Source organism: Rhinichthys klamathensis, unplaced genomic scaffold, assembly GCF_029890125.1.
Source record: "Rhinichthys klamathensis goyatoka isolate OS25496 unplaced genomic scaffold, OSU_Roscu_1.1 h1tg000005l_1, whole genome shotgun sequence".
NCBI lineage: Eukaryota > Metazoa > Chordata > Actinopteri > Cypriniformes > Leuciscidae > Rhinichthys > Rhinichthys klamathensis.
Window position 1 is genome coordinate 5,585,994 of NW_026606558.1, and position 25,388 is coordinate 5,611,381.

The window sequence follows — 25,388 nt, forward strand, 5'->3', positions numbered from 1 at the left end:
CAGAGCAACCATGTTAACTGCTTCCTGTATTTGCCAAACAAAACCTCATGCCACTGCATCCACATTGTTTTAGTTTACAACATTTGAGTTTTACAGAAAGAAAACGAAAACAAGCTTGCTTACAAATTATTAAATAAATTGCACGAAAAGGCTGATGAAAACATAGTTCTGAAATATGAATTTCTTGTAAAGAATGTAATACTTGTAAGTTACAAGTGTTACATTCTTTACAAGAAATTCATATTGTACAAGTTGCACCCCTTCTTTGTAAGGAAAAAAAAATGCTTCAAAACCTTAAACCTATATTTAGCATGATTCAATAGCCTTATCCAATTACATATGCTCAACCCAATACAAATAAAAGAGAAAATGTGAATGATTAAATATTAATGCCCTGATTCATTAAAAAAAAAAATCATTTATTGCATTTACCTCCTGGTTTTTTTTTGTTTTTTGTGAAGGTTTGGTCTTCCTGTTTAGATGGTGGCTGAAAAGAAAGTTCGAGTGACTGCATTTACCTGAATATATCTGGTGCCATCTGCTGACCGATCATTTGATTTACAATAAATAAACGTGCTCTGATGATTTAACAGAATTTGTTTTGTTCGTTTAAAGAGATAGTTCGTTCAAACAAATGAAAATGCTGTCATCGTTTAGCTACTCACCCTCCAGTTGTTCCAAATCTGTATGAATTTCTTTCTTCTGCTGAACACAAAAGACGATATTTTTTAAGAATGTCGTATGGTAACCTAACCAAACAGTTATTGGTCCCCATTATTTTCCATAGTATTTTCACCCATTCTATGGAAGTTATGGTGTCTGGTTACCAACATTCTTCTAAATATCTTTTCTTTTGGGCTTTGCAGAGAAAGAAATTCATACAGGTTTGGAACAACTTCAGGGTGAGTAATGAAGACAGATTTAGCTTCTTTTTTTTTTTAACTATCCCTTTAAATGTGTTCTTCTAATGATGTAACGTAGAATTTGTTTTGGTTGTTTTAAGAGATTAAACCCAGTACCGAGTAAAGAGTTGTGGAAGCCAAGGGGTGATGATTTAGCAAGATGTTAGAAATACTTGTTGTTTATCAGCGAAATAAAATAAAACACAGTCCTGCAATATAATACAGCTATTTTACATATTTAATAATCTGTTTTATTATCCTTTACTTTTTTTTTAAAAGTCAGCCAGTTCGTTTTCACGGTTTTCACCATAGTGTTTTCACACGCGCTCAGTGACAAATACATATGAGGAGGTCATCGCGTGCCTGCTTTTGAACTGAATAAATTATTAGTATTTTCTATCATTTCACGAATCTTGCTTATATGTGTCATTAATTATATGTATTTTAAGTTGTTGTATATTGATTACTCGCAGTAATCGTAATGATAAGCTGCATATAAACGTAATTTGGTCACAGGCAAACTCGCAGTTGCCTCTAAACGGGGCCCTTCTTCATTATAAACCCTTTTCTCTCCTTTCAGTCGCTCTCAGTTGTCGGTGAGGCCGGCGGGGCGGATCCCATAGTAAATTAGAAGAAAAAATAAACGCAACACAATCAACGCTTCGGCTTATTTGACTCCAGACTTTTGTTTTATTCCCTTGTGGACATATTGCGCATAAAGGTGAGAACATATATGGACTTAAATCACTGACGTGAACGACGTTATATACAGTCTGATGATTTGCTGGATAGTTTCTGTGTGAAATGCGGACAATGGGTTGCTATGACAATGTGTTGGAATTTAACAGTCTACTTCTATGTTTACATTTAACAAACTTGATTTATTACATAAAAAACATATATGAGCTAGCAGCTATTTAGATAGGATTTTATTAATCCTACTGCCCTGTCATGACCAGCTGAAAAATCTCGGCTGTATATTTTCGTTATCTAATTATGAGGATGAATTGAATATAACGTTATGATTAGCAGCTACCTAAATATATTTATGATTTTGTTACTGTCAAACACTTGATATAACAATTTGGTCAGTCTGATCAAAAGAGCGATATGTGATATGATCGAAAATTAAACCATCGTCGATTACACATGTTCTGCTTTGAATTATTATCCTCTCGTCATTGCCATTCAAAACGGCTGTTTTCAGCATTATAATTTATTTTCCGCGTTGTTATTGGTTTGTTCAGAATTTTAAATCTGTCCTTTTATCTGTGATTAGATGCCCTCGGCAACAAATGGCACCAGGACTGTGAAGTCTGCCAGCCCAGACTTGGGATCCGCTCCCGGATCAATGAACCAAATCACAGCCAACAACCAGCTGACTGGAACCCAGTCCGAGGCCATGAAGCAGGTGCTGGTGGTTCTCGAAAAGAAAGTGCGCAATATGGAGAAGAAAAAGGTACCAGTTTCCCCTTTACAAGTCTGTAACATGTCAACCCAAGCATATACCCATACAAATTATTGGATGCTTAATAAAAAATCATAGCACCATTGGATACACCAATGGTGTGAACTATTACTAACTTAAGTTAAATGACTATAAATGGATTTCGGTTTTCATTTGTTTAATTTCAATGTCAATAATGTATTATGAACCGTTTAAACCATAGAGAAACCTTCTCCCGGTTAACCAGGCCCATTGAACGTTTATGAAACCATTACGCTACTTGTATGTTTTTTAAATCAGTTCGTGTGAACCAATATCTTAAATGTAAAGGTAAGCTTAAAAAACGTTGCCCCTTTCACTGTTCTTTGTATCGTCGAGCACGGATGCTAACCGGCTAGTGTTCGTAGTTTTAGCACATGCTAGCCACTCAAACGTTATTGCAGTTCTCTCGACAAATGTTATGCACATGATTACTTGTTTACATTGTCTATACATTCCGTGATTGAACGCAAAGTTATTTCCTGCAGGTTTTGTCAGTTGTTTTGTCACTGCGTTTCGCACGCACATGGAGATAAAGATAACATGGCGTCCTAAAACAGGTTCGGCGTGCAAAAAAAAAAAAGGGGGAAACTTTCGGCGTGAATGTTAAGAAATGTGAAGTAGTTTGTTTTGGATGGTCTTAGGCTTGTGTTTGCGTGGGTTTGTGGAGATTAGTGGGTCACAGACAGTTGTGTCCTCAGGACATGCAGCCTTTGGATCCTGCGGGTTTCCGAGCTTCGCAGGAGAGACTTTTAACGTTGAGACAGTGCAGCATATTGCTTTACTTGCTAGCTTATTTTTTATAGAAAGGGATGCTAGTTAGAGTAAAAGAGTAATTTGCGTACCCTCATGTTGTTTCAACCCTGTTCAGTGAAACACAAAAGTAGATGTTAAAGTCCACATGAAATCAAAATGTACGTTTTTTTTTTTTTTTGGGGCTTTTAGTGTGAATGTTTCCCTTAGTGTTACTATAAGCTAGTGTGCTCTAAAACAATGACAAAATTCGCATTTAGAAGATGTAAGCATTCAAAACTTACGCCAATATGAATAAATGGTTTTAATGACATCACTTGGGGCTTGAGCTTCTCATTAGATTTTCTGTCCAATCAAATGCTCTCTAGAATCTAAAGCGTCCAGCCACCTACATTATAAATAGATGCTGAAGCTGTGGGCGAAATTGGTCATTTGTTCACACAATTACTATTTTCCACATGGTGAATTGTACATAGTGCGCTATAAAGGGGATAGGGTATGATTTTTTCCATTGCGGAAATTAATTCTGGTTTCATGCTAGTGTCACGCAAACAGCCGCAGCGGCACACTGTCTACTCCGGTCCAGAGACACTATAGCACAGAGTGGATCATATGTACGAGGCTGCTCAGACCACAGACAGAACGTACCAAACCCGTTTGAATTCTGCACAGAATGCTATCATTTAAAGCGATATGGAGGAGAACAGTTCGAGATTGGGAGGAAACTACAACTCGGCCAGAGGTGTTGAGTTCAGTAAAGCTGCAATGTAAACAAAACGCTATTTGCTATTCAAAAAAGGGGAGGAGCTGCTTGAAATGTCCTGCACTGTCCTCCTGTTTCAGCGGAAATGACGTCAACACATTGAATAATGCTGCGTGTTTCAAGGCACTTCAGTGGGCCTTTATGGAAAACAAAAATCATGACCGTTATCGTGCCTTAAAGTGCATCGTGACTGTCATTGCTTTTTGGTAATTTTATTAATTAACCTGCAGTTATGGGCACCTTTCATTAAATTTTCCAAAAATTGTGAAGTCGTGATTTATCCGTTCTGATTCCGACTTTGTGCATTTGTGGAAAGTGAACTTGACCTCTCCCATGGACCCGGTGAAATGGGATAATCTCCTCGTAACTCGACCACATGATGCAGCTTTGTGGAGTAAAGTCCTCTGTCTTGATCCATGTTAAATGGAAAATTTCATAATTGCAATTGCAAAAATGGTATGTGCACAACTGTTCAAAAGTGTGGGGTTCCTAAGTTTATTTCTTTTATTCTGCAAGGATGCATTAAATTGATAAAAAACAGTAAAGATTTTATATATATATATATATATATATATATATATATATATATATATATATATATATATATATATATATATATATATATATATATATATATATATTTTTTTTTTTTAAATGTTACAAATTTCTTTTTATTAATCAAAAAAAAAAAAAATTCCTCCTGCACACTCCTGGCTTAATCTAAGCCCTGTCTGTGAAACCAGGCCAAAATATCTTTCAGACCCTAAACTTTGAATGGTAGTATATACAAACCTCTATTCTCCTTTTGAATGACCTGATCAGATGGTTTATCTCGGTCGTGTTCTTGTGATGATGACCAATTGTCATTTTATTACAGAACTTTATTTTTCAAGTGTTGTTATATTTTCACTTGTCTTCTTGCAGAGCAAACTTGATGATTATCAGGCCAGGAACAGCAAAGGGGAACGTCTCAACCAGGACCAGCTGGTAAGTAAACAAGGCAAGCATGTTTTGTTGTCCCTCAGTTGTTTTTCAGATTTCCTCAAATCTGTTCTTTTTCTTAACCAATTTAGGAAGCCCTGTCTAAGTACCAGGAGGTATTCCATAACCTCGAGTTTGCACGGGAGCTGCAGAAGAGCTTTTTGGCATTGGGTCAAGAAGTGAGTACATGAAAATTGAATTTGCTCTCTTCATATTCTGAGGTACCACAGTTTATTCACTGGAATTAGGGATGCACCGATACCACTTTTTACAGAACGAGTCAGTTACCGATACTTTGTTTTTTTAGTACTTTGCTGATACCAAGTGCCAATACCGGTATTTTCATTGCATTTTTTAAAATATTGGCCAGAGAAAACAAAAGAATATGAATTAAATTAGTTGGCTTAGCAAATAGAAATTTCCTTTATTTATTTTCATGCCTAATTATGCCTGTTAAAATGCATTGTAGGAGATACTGTTACTTTCACTGTTAATATTATTGCTCAATCATATTTTATCTTTAATTTAATAGCACAGTGAATATTTAGAGCTGCTCCAGCAGGGCTCAACAATAATGCATTTAAAAAAAAAAAAAAATTTTAACTGGTGCACTGACATGTGATTACTGTACTGCCTTCCTGTAATAATGTAAGGAGCCACTCATTATACATAAATCATCTAACAGTCCATGTTGTTACATGCATATACGATTTCGTTTTAATTCAAATGGCGCATATGTGCAGACTGAATGATCAGCAATTAAGAGCATTCTCTCTCTCTCTACCATTCTCTCTACCTCTCTCTCTCTCTCTCTTTACCATCAGTTAGCATTAGTAATATGATCTTCGTTTTACTTTCTTTGCTGTCGCCATATCCGACCGAACTACAAACTTTCCAGCAATGTCTGTGAAAAAGGGATGCGATCAACAAGCTTGTGCCGCTGTGCGCTCAATCCACTCCGTGTGTTTCACTTATCAGCTCGTGCACAGCAGCTATAGGATGAATATTTAATTTGTTTAATATTCTGTTAATTAGATACATTTACTTCATAGACATCCTTCTCTGATAGCCATTGTGCTCTGTTGCCTGTGTTTCTTTGTCTGGACACAAGCACTGTACTGTACATGCTATGTTGTATCGGTTGTTGATATCGTAGCATTTTAATGAGTATAATACATATCAGGCCCAATAATGCTATTGGTATCAGTGTATCATTAACTGGAATGTTTATATCAGGGGTATCCAAACTTAGTCCTGGAGGGCCACTGTCCTGCAAAGTTTAGCTCCTTCTTGCCTCAACACACCTGCCTGGAAGTTTTTAGTAAGACCTTGAATAGCTGGATCAGGTGTGTTTAATTTAGGGTTGGAGCTGAACTCTGCAGGATGATGGCCCTCCAGAAGCAGGATTGAACACCCCTGGTTTATAGGAATCGGTGAGAATGTCTCTCACAATCCATTGCTTTGGATAGATCCAGAAGACTGTTAAGAAAGCAGCACGTCGTGAGCAGCTCCAGCGTGAAGATGTGGAACAGAAAAGGCTGAAACGGGTTCTGGAGCTGCAGTTCCTCCTTGATCGACTCGGGGATGAAAGCGTGCGACAAGAGCTTCTGCAAGGAGCCGGAGGACCTTCACTGCTTACTGAGAGTGACCTTACTTCCCTGGATGAGTTTTACAAGCTTGTGGGGCCCGAGCGTGACCAAAACATCAGGTGAAATAGACTGTCAATTCAATCCTGAATCCAAAAATGCAAACTATGCTGCAAACAAAATCTTGGTGTTCTACCAACTGCAACATGAGTTTTCCTTGAGTTTTATATGCATCGTGAAACACATTTTAGACATTGCATGGGGCACTGCATGTTTTAAAGTTTGCCAGCGTCTTTGTAATGGTAATTGTAATGTGTGTCCAGCAAGATTTTAAAGTAGTTTCTCTTAACTCTAGGCAACCCGGACCAACCTACCAGAAAATTTTAGATGTCTCACTAATTAAATCTTAAAACATTCTTGTGGGGTTGGGTCCCGAGGTCTGGATTTGAGAAACACTGGCTTAAAGGGACAGTTCACCCAAAAATACATTGCAAACCCAAAAGACTTTCGTTTGTCTATGAAACATGAAACTTGAGATTTCTATCCCTATGTTGAAAGTCCAGATTTCACCATAACTTTGAAGTTTGAAATAGTTCATAAAGCCATTTATAAAAGAAATCCATATGAATTGAGCAGTTTAATCCTAGTCTTATGAAGAGATGTTGTAAGGGGTGTACAGTCAAAGACCCAGAACCAGATATGAAGAATGAAGACCCGGAGTCAGAATTATAAAAAAATTAAAGAAAAGTTTTACTGAAGATAGTTTGCATTTTCATCAGCAGAAGTCAGCTTCAAGACTCACACAGGAGTTCGTAGGCCGCCTCCCTTACAGTTACAAAGATCACAGCAGTTATACCATTTCCAAGGTCTAAGCTACGTCATTGCTTACAGGTTGAATGATTCTCATTGGCTAAGAAACATTAAAGCCTAAACAATTTAACACATGTGAGGAGATAGGGGTGCCTATCGCCATTAGTAAAGATAGTTGTCGTCCACTCATTGGATTTAGGCCTGTGGTGGCCTCGCAGGTTAGAGAAGGGCGCCGGGGTGTCTGGTCCGACCGTCCAGAACCTACATAGAATGTCATACACACACACACACAAATAACAGACACTAGCAAATAACAGCTCCCATCAAGGCTGAAGAGAGTCTGAGCTCCTTATTATCAGTTAAGTATACCAAAACATACTGCTAAAACATTCACTCGTTTGGGAGAAAAACAGATCACTGGCATTTACTCCCAAGGAAGGAAATATACTGGACAGAATACATTTTAATACAACAATTCAAGTTTGATAGTAACGCTCAATATAGCTTGACCATATGTCCAGCGAAGAATCATATGTGCCCACGCTGCCTTTAGGACCCTCTAACCTTTCTACTGATCCCAGAGAAAGAGACAAACGGCCTTGTGGGTTCCGTGGCCTTCGTGTCCTGCGTGTACTAAGTGCAATCTCAAAGTAAGATTGGAATGCACCTAAAAGAAACTGGTTACTTGCATCCATGCATTTAAGAAAATATAATTTCACAAGCACAAGAATATAAAAATTATTATGTGATAATGAATATATTTGATTATTGATTTTTATAAAGGAAGTATATAACCATTCAAAATGATATATGATTATATATGTATTTGAAGAGGCAAGGGATTTTGACCAACCCTTCAGTCCCCCGTTTTAGACCAATGTGGGGTCCAATACCGCCACGTCTGGTCTAACCAGTGAGGTCACTACGGAAGGGAGGAGTGGTGACGCATGCTCCCCTGCCGGGTCACACTTGTCTCTTCACCTCGTCATGGACATGCTGGATACTAAAAATTCCAGTCCCCATTAAGAGGCTCTCCCACCTTCCACTCACAACAGGACATCAATGTCATTCTTCCTCAATTTATCAGTCAGGTTAAAATTTTTATAAAACACATAACTGATTACGAAACAAGTACATATTTATTCTCTGGAAGCCAGGCTAAATAAGCAAGCACTATTGCTGTATTCCTAGCATGGGCTAGATCCACAGTCACTACTCAGATCCTAAATAAAGACATTGTCTATAATCATGAATACCAGAATATATGCACTAGTTTTTTTATTTTATTTTATAAAACTATGAGTTCCAAATCCTTTTATTATAAACAAAGTTGGATGGTTAATCCATTATTTTCACTACCCCTTTTATAGACCCTTTAGGTTTAAAACACAATGGTTGTCTAACTAAAAAATAAACAACAAACAATAAAATATTAATAATTAAGACCCATAATAATCGATGTAAGCACTTTAAGTCTTTACTGAAATCATCCTTCAGTTTACAGTCACATAGCATGTACCATTTTAATTGTATAACATCTTATACCCTTTTTTGTTTGTTTCAAAAATAGAAATAAAATAAAACAAATTCACATCATCATTTCAGTCATTATTTTACCACTAAAATATAGGATCGTTCCCCATTCTGCTTAATAAAGCTTTTGTTCATTCCTTATCCTTATATCACTTGAATCCCTGTCAATCATACAATGTCTAACCCTAACCTTTTTCATACCATTTAAACTTAATTTGACTTCCATAAATCCTATCAGAAATTGTATTTTCATTACATACATTTTCTTCTACTATATTTCTTCCATCTTGCCCTACATGCCAGTTCCTTCTGCATCCGAGTCTCTCACCACTGTCAGCCTAGTGACACTTAAAGTTCCCTCGTTAGGGGAATCATGGTATTTTATTAATTCTTCAATACTCTTGTTTTCTTATCATTAACTTCAACTTTATTTTTCATTATAACTACTTCTCACAGTATTTGTCTCAGTTCCACTTATCTTTACAGTTTTACAGAAACCAAAATATTATGTTACTCAGATCCCAGCCCACAGCCATATAGCTGCTTTCTCTTTTTACCTTTATTACATTGTAGTTTTCTTAGACATCTAATGTCATACATACATTCAAGGGATTGAGAAATAAAACCTTTTCTTTTTAGAAGTTAGATTCACTCCTCCTTTATTCGCCCTCCGGCCTTTCAATAAAAATGAGGGAGCTCACTCTGGATAATTTGGATAGTGACTTAGCCAATGTGTCACTTTGTCTCTCTGCCGTCAAGTCTATATATATATATATTTTTTTTCCTACGTTTATCCTTATGATCCCACCTAGTTGTCTATTTAAATTTAGACCCTCAGTTGAATTTAGACAAGAGTTTTACCCCATAATGGACGGCAATCTTCTTTACAATTCCAATTTATATAAAATACTAATCCAGAGAGTAATTCAGTTCAATATCATAAATGACAAAAGCATTCATAATTACCAATAGCAGACAGAGCTGGAAAACCACTCCAATTAAAGCTCGTCCCATGTTCTGCATTGTCTTTTCATCAGATTGTCTTAGAATTATCAACTTTTTTAAAGTTGGTCATTTCACTTAACCCATCTGTAATGATAAAACACTAATTCCAGAGGTTAATGACACAATATCCTCAAAATCAGGAAATAATAGTACCCCAAACTAATACATACAAGACATAAAGTGCTGTCACCATCATACGCACTCATACTAGACACACATATGTTAACTGTTCATTTTCAATGTTCATTTTTCTTTATATTATTGCTAAAAGATTTAAATTTTAAATAAGATTTTAAACTTCCCATTTTCCGGTAGCTTCTACCTAATTTTACATGGTCTCCCAACCAGTTTCAAAGCATGCCTGTTCATTATTCATTAGAATTTAACGAGGTCAGCTGGGTTGTTTTGTTTCATTATCATTATTTTGCTTCAGCTTGCTCTAGCAGGCCAATAATGGAAAGACAGACACAGTTACCATCCCTTCCTCTGCTCAAGCAGTCTCTCTCACTATAAATAAATAATCTTTTTCAACAGCCTTCTAAGGCTGTAACTTAGACATAATGTAATATTAAATTAATTACAATAACCTTTGACCATTCACCTTGTTATCCAGACTTTTCTCAAATCTACAAAAGCTGTCTTCATCTTTAGCCACCACCATGTCTAACGACCTTCAGGAGTTAAAACTATGTCATAGACCTATTAGTTCAAAATCAACACTATGATTTTCCTTGCCCATAAGGCAAACCAGTACATAAAAAGTTTTGCTACTGTCTCCACAACAACTAATGGGAATCACTTCATGGCCTCAGCTGGCTCTTGAAAGCCCACTCCTGTTAGCCCTTTATCTATAATCTCCATCAGGGTGTTTTCCCCTGGCATATTTGCAGACGATAAAAAAAAAACAAGCCATACAATGAATGCGGTTTCTGGTGATTGGTATTAGAGGAACATCACGTTTCGGGGTCAGACTGTCTGTAACTCCTCACAGCTCATCCGCCCTAACGATAAAGGATGCTGCTGGCCTCACAGTCATCCGCTCCACTCTCATACCTTTCTCACATAAACACCTCCATCTTGAGATGCCCAGTGACTTTACGTGATCCACTCTGGCTTAGGTTGCCCCCTGTCTGGCCATTAGAAGGTCTTACCCGTCATTGAGTAGCCACTCGTGCCCACTGGTGACCGCTCTTTCCCATCACAGGCTGTTTGCTTCAACAGAACTCAGCTGTTTTCTAGAGCTTAGGAAAGGCACGTTCAAGAGTCACCAGAGCCATTCGGATTGCCTAATAGTGTTCACATAGGGAGACAGGTCAGAACAACAGTATTTAATCACTTAAATCCATTAACTATCTTAAAAGCAGCAACCTAGCTACTTGGATTATACTCAGTGAATTTTAGATCACAACCGTACATTCAGTGTACTTTTCCGTCGGCCCCTCCCCCGTTTCATGGTGGGGACTAAGATCAGACAAAGAAGTTACGGGTCCTAAAATAACCTAATCAAAGATGTCACTACAAATAGCTTATTATCACTTATGACACCGACTCAGGTAACAGCTTTTAGCTGACATTGACTGAGAGAGAGACATTGAATGAGGGAGGGACTGGTACACTGCACTCTGAACGTCTAACTTTATCTACCATCTTTTAACTCTATCCCAGCTTAAGGCATCTTTGCCAGATATTACATACGGTTTCAAATAAACATATTATTTATATTTGTCTTTTGCCCACACATCAGGAAATTTAGGCATTACAAATTTCCACTCAGATTGAGTCTGTTGCACTGGCAGTTTCAGCCACAGCACACATCAGATTCAGATAAGCAAACTGTTTCATTACAGCCAATAACAAACTTATCTTTTGAAAACTAAACATCAGCGTCTAGTTCTTTCATGGTCAACTTTTCAAGCTGTTTGTTTAATCAGCATTTAGCAACTGTTAATTCAGTACGGCTTCTGCTTATTTGTTTTACATAAAAATAATTATTCTAGTTCTCAATAACGTTTCACATTTCTCAATCTCAATTTTAATTGTCAAGTTCTCAACCATAGTTTAATATTTGACTTCAGTTTTCTCTTGGAGTTTATCAATCTCCAATTAGGATTCACACTAAGTTTGACGAGGCAAGCACTCTCTGCTTGTGATACTTTTGCAGTTATTGTAAATCATCTGTGAGATTAGTCTCTCTATATCATCTAAAACCTTTTTAAAATGTTTAATTACAACACAATCATCCTTTAAGTTACTTTGATATATTTTGCAACTCACATTTGTTGGAGTCATTAATTTTACATCAACCTGTATTCATCAATTCACTAAAAATTAGTATTATAGATCTTTTCTTCAAAAGGATTCACTTTAAGACTTCAATCTTTTGACCTTGTTTTATCTCTTGTTCTTTCTCAGACGACAACTTTAATATCGTCATTTAAACACTGATCTACTTTCAAACTCACATTATTACCAGAAATGTGTTGTCATTTTATCACATTTTTAAACACCTTCTCGGTGGGAATTTAGAGTTACGTATTAAATGGTCCTGATGACCACCATTAAAACACTCTCTGTCATCTGGTGGGTTCATGTGTCAGCCTCAACGGCTCCAACTTACTGCACGCCCTTGAAGCAGTGTGTCCCATTCAGGAATGCAAACAGAGCTACTGATTAAGCAGTTCTCTGTATTCTTTTACAGTCCACCAGTGGCTGATTTAATCATAATAACCCAATCATAATCTTCATCATTATTATTGGCAGAACATTAATTTTCATAAGCTGCAAAATATTGTTTTCACAAAGTGTCTGTTTAACTTTAGTCGCTTGTCGAGGGAAATTATCCCTGACCCAGAATTTCTTTCACTTGCTTCTTGTAATCATCGTAAGCAATACGAGGCTAAACATTTTAATTTTTCAGTTTCTTTGTTTGTTTGTAGCCAGTCAAGTTTTTTTTTTAAATTTCCAATCAGAATCAAAATCCTGACTACCATTTACTTAATCATTTCTGCTAATTTCTTTGAAGTGAGGGCTTTAGAGCACAGCTGCTTACAGCGTTTGCTTTTCCTGACTCACTATTTGTTTCAGGACTCTTCAGGTTACTGATTAAGTTATTACATTTTTCTGCCATATCTTAATCATGGTTCATACTCACCTAAAGTTATTGCAGAAATGGAGGCGGCGATCTTTGAACAACACAGCTTGGCTTCTGCGTGATGAAACTGCAAAGTATACTCCAAAATCACAGTTACATATACTGGTCCATGCCAATTTGGGTCACAACTTTTTAAATTTTTCTCTCGGAATTGTTCCTGATGCATCCCTGGCAAACAACCCTATTATTGTTAGTATCCCTAACTGCCTGATTCACTTCACTAAGTTCGGGGATCCCCTATCTGAGATGGAAGAGATTGAGCAGGTTTACGGTGCCACTGGACCTCTAGCCCAGGGACGTGCTCTGCTGGGTGGTGCTACACCAGTAATGCCCAGCGGGGCCCCCACAGAGCACGCTTCGCTTGCGCTGTCTGCTGCCGTTACCCTTAACGACGCTCTCAGCGACTTCTTATACTGTCAGCAGTATAATTAACTTACTCCTTCACTCGCCTCATCGGAGTGAAGCTTCACTCGCCTCATCGGAGTGAAGCTCTCCCGCTCTCCTTCAAAATCTCTTCCAGTCAGACAGCCCTAACAATTAACAAAAGCTTACTACCTTGTTTGTTGATTTGCCAGGGGTGTCACCGAGAATAATTGCCAGCGCATCCTCCACCATAACTGTAAGGGGTGTACAGTCAAAGACCCAGAACCAGATATGAAGAATGAAGACCCGGAGTCAGAATTATAAAAAAATTAAAGAAAAGTTTTACTGAAGATAGTTTGCATTTTCATCAGCAGAAGTCAGCTTCAAGACTCACACAGGAGTTCGTAGGCCGCCTCCCTTACAGTTACAAAGATCACAGCAGTTATACCATTTCCAAGGTCTAAGCTACGTCATTGCTTACAGGTTGAATGATTCTCATTGGCTAAGAAACATTAAAGCCTAAACAATTTAACACATGTGAGGAGATAGGGGTGCCTATCGCCATTAGTAAAGATAGTTGTCGTCCACTCATTGGATTTAGGCCTGTGGTGGCCTCGCAGGTTAGAGAAGGGCGCCGGGGTGTCTGGTCCGACCGTCCAGAACCTACATAGAATGTCATACACACACACACACAAATAACAGACACTAGCAAATAACAGCTCCCATCAAGGCTGAAGAGAGTCTGAGCTCCTTATTATCAGTTAAGTATACCAAAACATACTGCTAAAACATTCACTCGTTTGGGAGAAAAACAGATCACTGGCATTTACTCCCAAGGAAGGAAATATACTGGACAGAATACATTTTAATACAACAATTCAAGTTTGATAGTAACGCTCAATATAGCTTGACCATATGTCCAGCGAAGAATCATATGTGCCCACGCTGCCTTTAGGACCCTCTAACCTTTCTACTGATCCCAGAGAAAGAGACAAACGGCCTTGTGGGTTCCGTGGCCTTCGTGTCCTGCGTGTACTAAGTGCAATCTCAAAGTAAGATTGGAATGCACCTAAAAGAAACTGGTTACTTGCATCCATGCATTTAAGAAAATATAATTTCACAAGCACAAGAATATAAAAATTATTATGTGATAATGAATATATTTGATTATTGATTTTTATAAAGGAAGTATATAACCATTCAAAATGATATATGATTATATATGTATTTGAAGAGGCAAGGGATTTTGACCAACCCTTCAATGTGATTGCTTTATGTGAACTGATTTAATTTAGGTGTTTATTAACGTATAGATCTAGATCAACGCACATACAGGGAGTGTGAGAATCAATGCGGTTTATTCTCGCACATCATGCAAGAACTGATGAGGTTTGTTTCTGTGTGTCAAGCAAGCTTGATTCATATGGGTTACTTGACTTGAACTTTGAAAGTCCTCACACCAGCTTTAACACTTCAATGGAGGGACAGATTTCTGTCGGGTTTCATTAAAAACTTGTTTTGAAGATGGACAAAAGTCTTTTGAATTTGAAAAAAAAAAAAAAAACATGAGGATGGAATGATAATTTTTGGGTGAATAATTGCTTTATTGGTTTGTTCACCCAAAAGTGAACATTGTCATTATTCTCATCAAATATTGTCTTTTTTCAATGGAGTTTCTTTTTTGATCATCTCTTGGATAAAGTATATTCATAACGGAATGCTTTTCTTATACAGGTTGACTGACCAGTATCAAGAAGCATCACAGCACTTATGGGAACTTTTGGAGGGAAAGGACAAGCCTGTAGCTGGCACAACATGTATGTCAAAAGGAGTTTTTAAACTTTAGAGTCTGAGACCAGTTTTATTTGTTTTGTTTACCTGAACAAAATGCTTGATGTGGCATGCAAACTGGTATTAAGCATATTTAAATGTTTGTACAACTTTTTGCACTGGTTTGGGGCAACAATAGTTTTACCATTTACTGCACTGTCCAGTTATTCTTCTGGTTATTTACCTATAGTGGCTAATGAATCTGAAGTCTTGCACATTCGCAGAAAATGGCTTACTTTTGCATTGCACAATATGGTGAACTTGTGACATGGTAATGGCTAGTTAAAAAGCACATCACAATATTTCTAAATTCACAGGGATGCTTAATTTTAGCCAGTGTAAATGGATCATAAATATTGTATCACTTACAGAAGCCCTGCCTTAAAGCTTCCAGCTTCTAGCACTTTCCTTCCTTGGTATTCAGTGGCAGATCATGTGGCTCATGGCATATAAATACATCCATTTGCTGTGCACCAGCTGGGCTGCTACTATGCAGTATGATAGTCCTCTACATTTAGGCTATTTAGTAACTGCTTTCAAATGTAGTCCCTTTTTCAGGCATAAAAAAAATTAACATCTTTATTCAGCAAGGATGCTTTAAATTGATCAAATGACTAATGCTTTCTATTCATCAAAGAATCCTAAAAAAAGTTGTATTACTATTTCTGTGGAAACTAAGCTGCATGATAAGAAAAGATTCTTGAGCAGCAAATCAGAATATTAGAATGGTTTCTGAAGAATCATGTGACTGAAGACTGGAGTAATGATGCTGTAAATTTTAGCTTTACCATTATCAGAATTAATTACTTTTTAAAATTAGAAAGGTTATTTTAAATTGTAATATTTCACTATTACTGTATTTTTAATCAAGTGCGTGAAGTCTTGGTGAGCATGGGACTTTGAAAACATTTAAATCTTACTGACCCTAAACTTTGAATGGTAGAGTAAATGCTGCTTATTTTTATTTTTAGATAAAGCACTGAACGAGACGTTGGAGCGGGTTTTGCAGAGCGGCTACTTTGACAGAGTGCAGTCTCATCAGAACGGAGTTTGCGCGGAGGAAGAGGAGCAAACTGCTGCGGTGGAAGCGTCTGAAGCAGAGGAGCACCCTCCTGATGCGGGTAAATCTCATTTCATGTTGCTCAGCTGAGTGACTCATTCTGAAACTGCTGCAATCCTGAGTGATCTCTGAGAGATTGACCTTTATGTCTCCTAACAGAGGGTGAAATGACGGAAGAGTATGCAGAACCCATTCCAATCGAGGCGACCGAGGTGAGAAGTTGCTTAAATGCAGGCCTTGTGAAATGCAGGCTTTGAGGGGTTGTGAAATTTTTTCCTCTTCTAAAGTGTTTGAAAACTCAGAAGCGAAGACCAGGAGACTCTGGTGTATCTTTTAAGCAGGGTTTTTTATTGCTGTTGCATCGCTGTAGTATTCCGAAGTCTGCTTCGTCCAAAAATCTTACCCAAGTCTGGCTAAGCCAAAATACCTTGTGTTCATATACCTTACAAGGGGGAGGAGTTACATAAAGGTGGAGACACTCTGAAACAAAGCATGTAAATGAGGTATACAGGTTTAGGAACCTTACTGGAAATTCCCCAGCCCTGATCTCATCAGCATAACATTGTCATGTGTAGATGGTAATCCAATCAGCCTGATCGTATCACCCATACCTTCACATTATCATAGAGCTTAATGGCCAGGCCGTGCATAAAGACAAAAGGTGATCGTCTCAGTGCTCTGATCAATTTAACTTACAATAGAGAGATCAGGAACGCGTAGGTTTGTGACATAATTTACCTTAATTTACCAAAATTCACACTAATAAGCTTCCGCAGTTTATATACTATAGTATTGGAAACTAAATTAAACATTTAAATAAATTTGTGACACTACAGGGTCACATTTGAGGAATCATTTTACTGGATCTTCTGACATAGATGCTTATTGTATTATGACAATGTTAATGTAATTGAGAACTCAAATGTTCCTCCCCAGTCCAAAAAGCACATTTATTGAAACTGAAGGCCTTTTCACGTCAACACAAATTACAAAATGCATTTTTCAGACCGATGTGAAAGACAGGCTGAATGAAAATGCTGATTTTCTCTGACAGTAGGTGGTGCTGATAGAAATACCACAATTACCCCCTACACAAAACCGCACTGCCCAACTTTCCTTTTTTGACCTCTGCTTGTCACGTAGAAGAATAGTCCAAGAGCCAAAAACGGCTGTTCAGATTTTATTATATTGCTTATCAGATGACACCAAATGCAAAAGTACAAAGAGAGTAAATATCAGAGGAAGAACCCAAAACAGACTGTCACTTAGCATGAGTCTCATGACTTCTGAGTGCTAGCAAGCCATAATTTTAATGTAACTTCATCAGCGTCTCTGGGCATGTGTCCAAAAGCTCAAATCTTATTGGTTGTCCGTTTTCTTTGCAGTTAAGCGAAAAAGAGTTTAGAGGGCCTCTACTTAAAACAAGTGACACTGTAACACTCGTTCATTCAAATAAATATGTTTATTGCACTTTTTACTCTGAACATTCGTCTTGGTGTAAACAGTCCTCAAGTGTGACACTTGGGAAGGTAATGTGCATTGCCACAAAGCTGCTATGATTAAGTCATATTTTGCACCTGTGATTTTAGTAAACTAAAACATTAAAACATTTTAATTACTTGAAATGTATTAAATATTATTTTAATTAATGTTTATTTCATTCTATTTCAGATAGTTGGCAAGGCAACGTTTCTCATTTTATTTTAGTTAACTTTATATAGGAGAAAATAAACCAGAGTTTAGACAAGCTGGTTGTGAAAAGCTAAATTACAGCTGCAAAAACTTTTTACACAAGTTGGCCTCAGGGATCTAATGAATGTGTGTATGAGTGAACCCTTTAAATGGATGATCTTTCTCTGAGGGGTACAGTTAAAACGTTTGTTCAATTTCCTCCTGATTACCAGTAATTTTATTGACCCTTTGTTTTCTCTCTCCAGTTTGTAAATAGGCAGTTTGTTTCGGAGAGCACATACAGTACTGGCGATGAGCAAAGGGAGGAATGGAGTGCGGAAACCGAGGTAAGCTGCTCTAGATATTACATTGTATGGACTTGTCCCTTGGTTCATATATTAGGTATGGATTTGTGTATAATTGGTTCTCAACCTTCTTGAGTCCAAAGCTCCACACTGTCCACAACATGATTTTCCATTTCCAATAATTCTAATTAAAATAACTTATTGGTATAATTCCAGAAAATTGGGAGAAGTTTAAGAAACGTATATATAACATTGGTGACACAAACATCTGTGGTATATTAGGCTGCTGTCACTTTAAGATGAATGCACGGACCCAATATAATCATGAAATGCATCTGTTTTCTTGTTTGAGACACACATTGATGGTAAAACGATACCGCGTGCGGCCCTACACTGGATTAGTGCGTAATTGGGCTCATTTCTTGGGTCTGTCACAGGTGAATAACTCCATGCCGCAGCCGGTTCAAACCACCCCTACCCCTGTCGTCCCAGAACCCCACCCACTGACCACAGTAACTCCAACACCCCCTTCAGACCCTGTGATTAGACAGCAGGTGGTTCAGGATCTCATGGCGCAGATGCAGGGTCCATACAATTTCATGCAGGTGGGTTCTTTTGCAGGTTAGTTCTTTTGCCATATGTTTGTATGCATACTAAACAGCCCTTTGTTTCCCAGGACTCCATGCTTGATTTTGACGGACAGTCTCTTGATCCGGCTATTGTATTGGCACAACCTATGAAGCCAGGCTCAAATATGGAGATGCCTCCGATGGTGTGTCAACCAGGTATGTTAATACTTGCACCACATGGTTGTACAGTTTGGATTAATGTCCAGATATACTTAAAGCAAAATCAAATTGAACTTGTCATTTTGAACAAAATCTGAAAAGGTATTTCTAGAACTGCTTCCCCCCCCCCCCAAGCAAACTTTGCCAGGAGTATATCAGGGCCTTTGTGGGTTAAGCGTTTCTAATCACCCTAACACACTGGGCTTTTGTTTTTTTTACAGCTCACCCAGAGTCTCGTCTCGCACAGCCTCCAGCTGTTGGCATTCAGCCCGAATCCACACAAGTGAGTATAGCCAAGTTTTTCTGGATGAAAAAAGGAGTTTGCTGAACTCTCTGGAAATCCAAGATGAGATCAATGGCTTTATATTTGTGTAAAGACAAGTTTGACAGTTTACTTTCTCTGCAGATCTCCATGGTTTCTCCACCAGAAACCTTTTCCACACCTCCCCCAATGTATCAGTCCTCTCACACAGCGGATACACGACCACAGACCGACTCCATGGATCCCAGTCAGGCAAGTTGTTAAACCTCCAATCGCTTCTTGAATTGAAGTGGCACTATGTGGCTACAATATGAGCTTTCTAATGTACCTACGGTTCACTGCACAAAGTGTGCATTAAGTTATTTTTGGCATCAAAACGTGACTTGTCCTCTGTAGGCCTCCATGCCCCTGACAGAGCAGCTCCCTCCTGCCTCCCAGACCCAGGTCATCCAGCCTGGATCCAAACCCTTACACAGCAGCGGCATCAATGTCAACGCAGCCCCGTTCCAGTCCATGCAAACGGTAACATGCCTGAAGGAAAGTGACTAGATGTAAAGAAGACTGTAAACTGGTCATATAAGTAAGACTTAAACTCTGTGGGTTGGATACTCTTTGACCTGGTTTCATAGACGGGTCTTTGATTAAGCCAGGACTAGGCCTCAGTTCAAATACAACATTTAAGTAGCTTTTATAAACGTGCCTTAGAAAAAGACTTTACTGGTGTGCAGCTTGAGATAAAACAATGGCAGTGACATATTTTAAGATATGTCGGTAACACTTTACAATAAGATTCATTAGTTAAAGTCCCCGTGAACTGGAAGTTGCAAACGACTTTTCTCCAGTGTTGTGACGTATTTCAGAGAGAAACGGATTACTAAATGAGGCAAAATAGTGGGCGTGGCTTTTTTTTCCCAACTAGCACTTGATTGGATCTAGAAAAGTAGGTGTTTTCATTCGGCCTGTCTACTGTCAGTTGGAGGGGCGTGGTTACGGATGTTAAGCAGACACCCAAACCGTCAAACCTACGTCATCAGGGAAGGCCTCCAATGCAGAGGGGAGGGGAAATTTCAGAGTTTGATTAAAGGGATACTCCACTTTTTTTGGAAATAGGCTCATTTTACAACTCCCCCAGAGTTAAACTGTTGAGTTTTACCGTTTTTGAATCCATTCAGCCGATCTCCGGTTCTGGCGGTACCACTTTTAGCATAGCTTAGCATACATCACTGAAGTGGACAAGACCATTAGCAGTTCTCAAACAAAAATCACCAAAGAGTTTCGATATTTTTCCTATTTAAAACTTGACTCTTCTGTAGTTACATCGTGCACTAAGACCGACGGAAAATGTAAAGTTGCGATTTTCTAGGCTGATATGGCTAGGAACTATACTCTCATTCCTGCGTAATAATCAAGAAACTTCACTGCCGTACCATGAGTGCAGCAGGCGTAATGATATGACGCAGCGCCTGAAAATAGGCCACCTTCCTTCAACACAACAGAACTATTTTCAGGCGCTGCGTCATATCATTAAATAGGAAAAATATCGAAACTCTTTGGTCATTTTTTTTTTTAGAAATGCTAATGGTCTTGTCCACTCCAATGATGTATGCTAAGCTATGCTAAAAGTGGTACCGCCAGAACCGGAGATCGGCTGAATGGATTCAAAAACGGTAAAACTGAACAGTTTAACTCTGGGGGAGTTGTAAAATGAGCCTATTTCCAAAAAAAGTGGAGTATCCCTTTAAAGATTACGAAGCCAAAACATTTTTTGGTGTGGATTGACTTGCATGGATGAATTGTTCACCACAAAATGATCAATTTAGGCAAACAAAGTAAGTATGGTCAATTTTGAATTCATGGGGACTTAAGTATTAATATAAATGTATTAACTAACATGAACTAACAATGATCAATACATTTGTTACTGTATTAGTTAATCTTTGTTAATGTCAGTTAATAAAAAAAACAGCTGTTCATGTTAGTTTACAGTGCGTTAACAAATACAACCTTTGATTTTAATAATGTATTAGTAAATGTTGGAATTAATATTAACTAAGATTAATAAATGCTGTAGAAGTATTGTTCATTCTTAGTTCATGTTAACTAAGGTAGTTAACTAATTTACCTTATTGTAAAGTGTTACTGTTATGTCAGTACAAGTTGCTTTCTGTTAAAACAATGCAAACATGCATTTAGGCTTATTCACCCTTGTCTGTGAAACCGAGTAATAATCTAATATTACATGTTCACTTATCCTCAATTGGTTCTTCCTGACAGGTGTTCCACCTTAATGCGCCTGTCCCACCAGTTAATGATACGGACTCCATGAAGCTGGCCAGCCAATACCAGAATAGCTACAACCAGGGTTTTAATGGCCAGACGCAGCACCCTGTGGAGCAGACAGACATGCCACCAGAGCCGCTCCAGTCTGGTGAGGAAAATCTCCAGAATCCCTCAGATCATATTTTAATCCCCACAATATAATCCTGTACATCGGCACTACTCAACATGTGGCCCATGGAAGCAAGCGGCCCTGGAGCCAGTAATATGAACTTTTACTATTTCCTGAGGCCTGCATAATGTCATTGTGGCAACACTAAATGTAATAGTATAGGTAATGAACAAAAAAAAATTACAATATATAACATGTTTGATTCAACTCCTTTATCCCTATTAATTAATAGTAATTATTTGTATTAATACCCACCCCACCACCATATTCATGATGTTGTTGATAAAACAACTATCAAACGTTTTTATAGCTTATGTATGTGCACACGTGTATATTGGGGGGGGGGGGGGGGGGTAAAAATTTTTTTTTCCCAACTAAAACGGAAAACTTTTATGCTTTTTTTTTTTTTTTTTTTTTTTTTTTGTTGCCTTTTACATGACGACTCTTTACGGGCCTGAAAATTCAAACTTTTGAAGACTGACAAACTTTTTTTTTTCTTTGGTCTCCGTCTCCCACCAACGTTCATGTACACATGCAAACATGTTTAAGCTGTTTTATTTGTCTATAATACTGGTAATAATAGCAGTTGTTATTTATTAATTTTTATATTATATTTAATAACCCACCAATGTACCCTCATAAACGGTTTAATTTAGCTGTTTTGTTGTTTTAACAAAATAATTACTAATTGTTTACCTTAATGTTCATGTACACACGTTAATGTTTGATTACGCTTTTTATCCATGTCTGTTATAATATAATTGTATGTTATACATGTAAACACTTACATAAACATGTATGATTCATTTGTTTTATCTGTGTCTTATCAGTGGTTGGTGCCTTCCATTCTCAAGACCAGTCACTTCCAAACCCCTCTGGCCACCAGCCCATGTCCCAGCAGCCCGGTGTCCAGGGCAACGGCTTCAGCCGCCAGGCTCAGTCCTTCTACAACAGCAGAGGGATATCTCGTGGCGGTCCTCGTAACGCGCGGGGCATGATCAACGGCTACAGAGGACCATCCAATGGTTTCAGAGGTACAAAACATCGTTGTGACTGCAGTTTCATTGGAAGATCATTCAAATCATCATGGATGAGTAATTGGAGGTTTCCCATTATTTTCAGGGGGATATGATGGTTATCGCCCACCCTTCTCAAATGCTGCAAACGCTGGATATGGACAAACCCAGTTCAGTTCGCCGCGCGACTATTCCAACGGCAGCTATCAGCGGGTAAGATAATGTATATTTAAAAGGGGTGTAACGATACACGTATTCGTATTGAACCGGCTTTTGGTTTGGTTTTCGGTACGCATTTTTAAACCGAACGGTTCGTTGGACCATTTTTCTTGCCGACCAAAATTTTGTTATTTCAAATGTAGGCGCGTGGCAAGTGCGCTCATAATGTAAGAGACGCTGGCGTGACCACAACATTTGCCATTTGATGTTGGGCAATGTAAGCAGAACGAAACTGAGCTACACGTTATTGTGTGGTTGACGGACCGTTTATCAGTTTGGACCAATGCAGCGCGAGCCGATCTGATCATCAGCACTGTTACTACACAGCCAAATCAGTAAAGAAAACATTTGAGTTCGCCACTGAAGTAATAACATCGCTGCGAGATCTAGTGAGAAACATTCACATTTCTCCGTTATTAACGGATCAAGCAGCGCTGGCGTGGAAACCAGGAAGAAACATTGTGCCATGAACGAACTATCCAGTGTCCACAGATCAGCAACATTACAGCAACAACATACAGTAAACAGACCAGGTTTACTGTAGTAACACTACTAACTGTAACCATGGAAGTTTGGCAGGAATAGTCGGCTACAATGCTTTCAAGTAACATTACGTCGGTTTTATTTTGACATTATGAATACAATTGCTGCCCTCAAATGTTAATCTGAACTAAAATAAACCTTTGTTTATAACTAGCCTACTACATTACATTTCATTTTGTCCAACGAGCTGTTTTGTTTTATAAGGTCCTAAGAAAAGTCAGTATAGCTCCATCATTGCTCAAAGTAAAAAAAAAAAAATCATACTTTATGATGTTAGTTTTAATAAAAATATAATTAAAAAAATTAAATCAAGGAAATTTCTCTGGCATTTCTTTCTTTTTGCTGTATCGAAAACGTACCGAACCGTGACACAAGTGTATCGAACCGAACCGTGAATTTTGTGAACCGTTACACCCCTAATATTTAATGTTTTTGTACAGTGAGAAGAGTGAGCTTTACTCTCAACTCATCCTCAGAATGAACCCTTTTCGCAAACTCACATTTCTATGGTTATTAACATTATAAATATAGTAAAAAATTTTTTTTTTAAATATTACATATTTTATAATGATATACTGTGTTTTCTTATCTTTGCATAGTAACAGAGAACTGGTTAACGCTGACCAATGGAATCACTTTCTCAAATCAGTATTTTTTTCCCATCTTTTTGATGGTCGTTGAAACACGATTGTGGATTTATTTTTTGCTATTGGGGCAAACGGCAAAATTATATATTTTTTTAGTTTCCCTTCACCATTATAAGTTTACCCAATTATGATGACTTTCACTTCTGAGAACCCTAGAAATGTGAAAAGGGTCCACACTGTTGAGATGTATGAGATTTCTTGTCAAAGTCTTGTTAATTCTAATGTTTGTGTCTCCACAGGATGGTTACCAACAGAACTATAAACGTGGTGCTGGCCAAGGGACTCGAGGGGTCGCTCGAGGAAATGCTCAAGCCATGCGCTCTTAAGTCTTGTAAACTGACCATATATTTGGACCACAGTGAACATTCAAATACTGAAGTGCTTATGTCCTAACCCCCCCCCCCCCCCCCCCCCCCCCCCCCTCTGTCTCCTCCTTGGAATTGATCATACAATGCCAACTCTGACATGTTAAAATGGAGAAAATAGTTCAGAACGGAAGCTGAAAAGCTGCTGTCAAGATTTTAAAGCTACCCCATGTTTCTAACAGATACCTGTGAACTTGAAAGACGTAATTTATTTTCTTTTTTTTATGAAATAAAACCCAAATCCCTGCCACATTTGGTCCAAGATTGGGAGTTCTCGTTCTGTCCCACTGTTTTGTTCACTCTAATTCATTTTGGTTCTAAAAATTGTTCTTTTGGTACTTTGTTTTTACAAAAGATGCTCCCAGACTCTCAGTTTGTAAAGTGATATTGCTTCAAGAGTTTCAATAAAGATGTTGCATTACCTGTTCTATATTTGGGTGTATTGTGTTTTTTTTTCTTTCTTTCTTCTAAATCACCAATAGTCAAGTTACACATTTGGCTAATGTCAGTATATTAGGCATTCTAATGAATTACGTTTCATAATAATGCACTTATTGGACAGCTGTCCAACCTGAGAGACCTTAGACGAACTACCATTTGGTAACATCCTTCAAAAGACATACATCTGTGCAATTAACTTTTGAAGCACATTCTGTATTGGAGAAGCATTTACATACAAGAAAGATGATTATTTTTTTTTTTTTATCTTTCTGGAAACTTATTGTACACCACCATTTTGAATGTGTCTCTCATTTTCTTTATAGCATTGAACTCCAATAACAAAATGTAAAAGTTTCATTCTGTAGATTATTAATGGTCATAAATTTGAGTTCTGAAAATCCTGAGTGTTTTCAAGAAGTTTAGGGCATCTTATGTAGAACTTGTTTGACACATACATTC

General features: G+C 37.9%; 1 protein-coding gene across 1 annotated transcript; it reads left to right on the top strand.

The window, feature by feature from the left end:
* Nucleotides 1-1,464: 1,464 nt before the first annotated feature.
* Nucleotides 1,465-24,523, top strand: caprin1b (cell cycle associated protein 1b). Its single transcript, XM_056256086.1, has 18 exons — nucleotides 1,465-1,623; nucleotides 2,182-2,361; nucleotides 4,829-4,891; nucleotides 4,978-5,064; nucleotides 6,355-6,593; nucleotides 15,068-15,150; nucleotides 16,135-16,284; nucleotides 16,383-16,435; nucleotides 18,161-18,241; nucleotides 18,637-18,804; nucleotides 18,876-18,984; nucleotides 19,209-19,270; nucleotides 19,394-19,501; nucleotides 19,646-19,771; nucleotides 21,524-21,677; nucleotides 22,529-22,732; nucleotides 22,821-22,927; nucleotides 24,363-24,523. Exons 2-18 carry the CDS (start codon nucleotides 2,182-2,184, stop codon nucleotides 24,447-24,449), a joined length of 2,061 nt encoding a protein of 686 aa, XP_056112061.1. The 5' UTR covers nucleotides 1,465-1,623; the 3' UTR covers nucleotides 24,450-24,523.
* The last annotated feature ends 865 nt before the right edge of the window (nucleotides 24,524-25,388 follow it).

Coding starts and splice junctions, on each gene's coding strand:
- caprin1b (XM_056256086.1), top strand. CDS start 2,182: ATGCCCTCGGCAACAAATGGCACCAGGACTGTGAAGTCTGCCAGCCCA. Junction 15,151..16,134: donor GCCTGTAGCTGGCACAACAT/GTATGTCAAAAG, acceptor TTTTATTTTTAG/ATAAAGCACTGAACGAGACG. Junction 19,772..21,523: donor CGTTCCAGTCCATGCAAACG/GTAACATGCCTG, acceptor TCTTCCTGACAG/GTGTTCCACCTTAATGCGCC.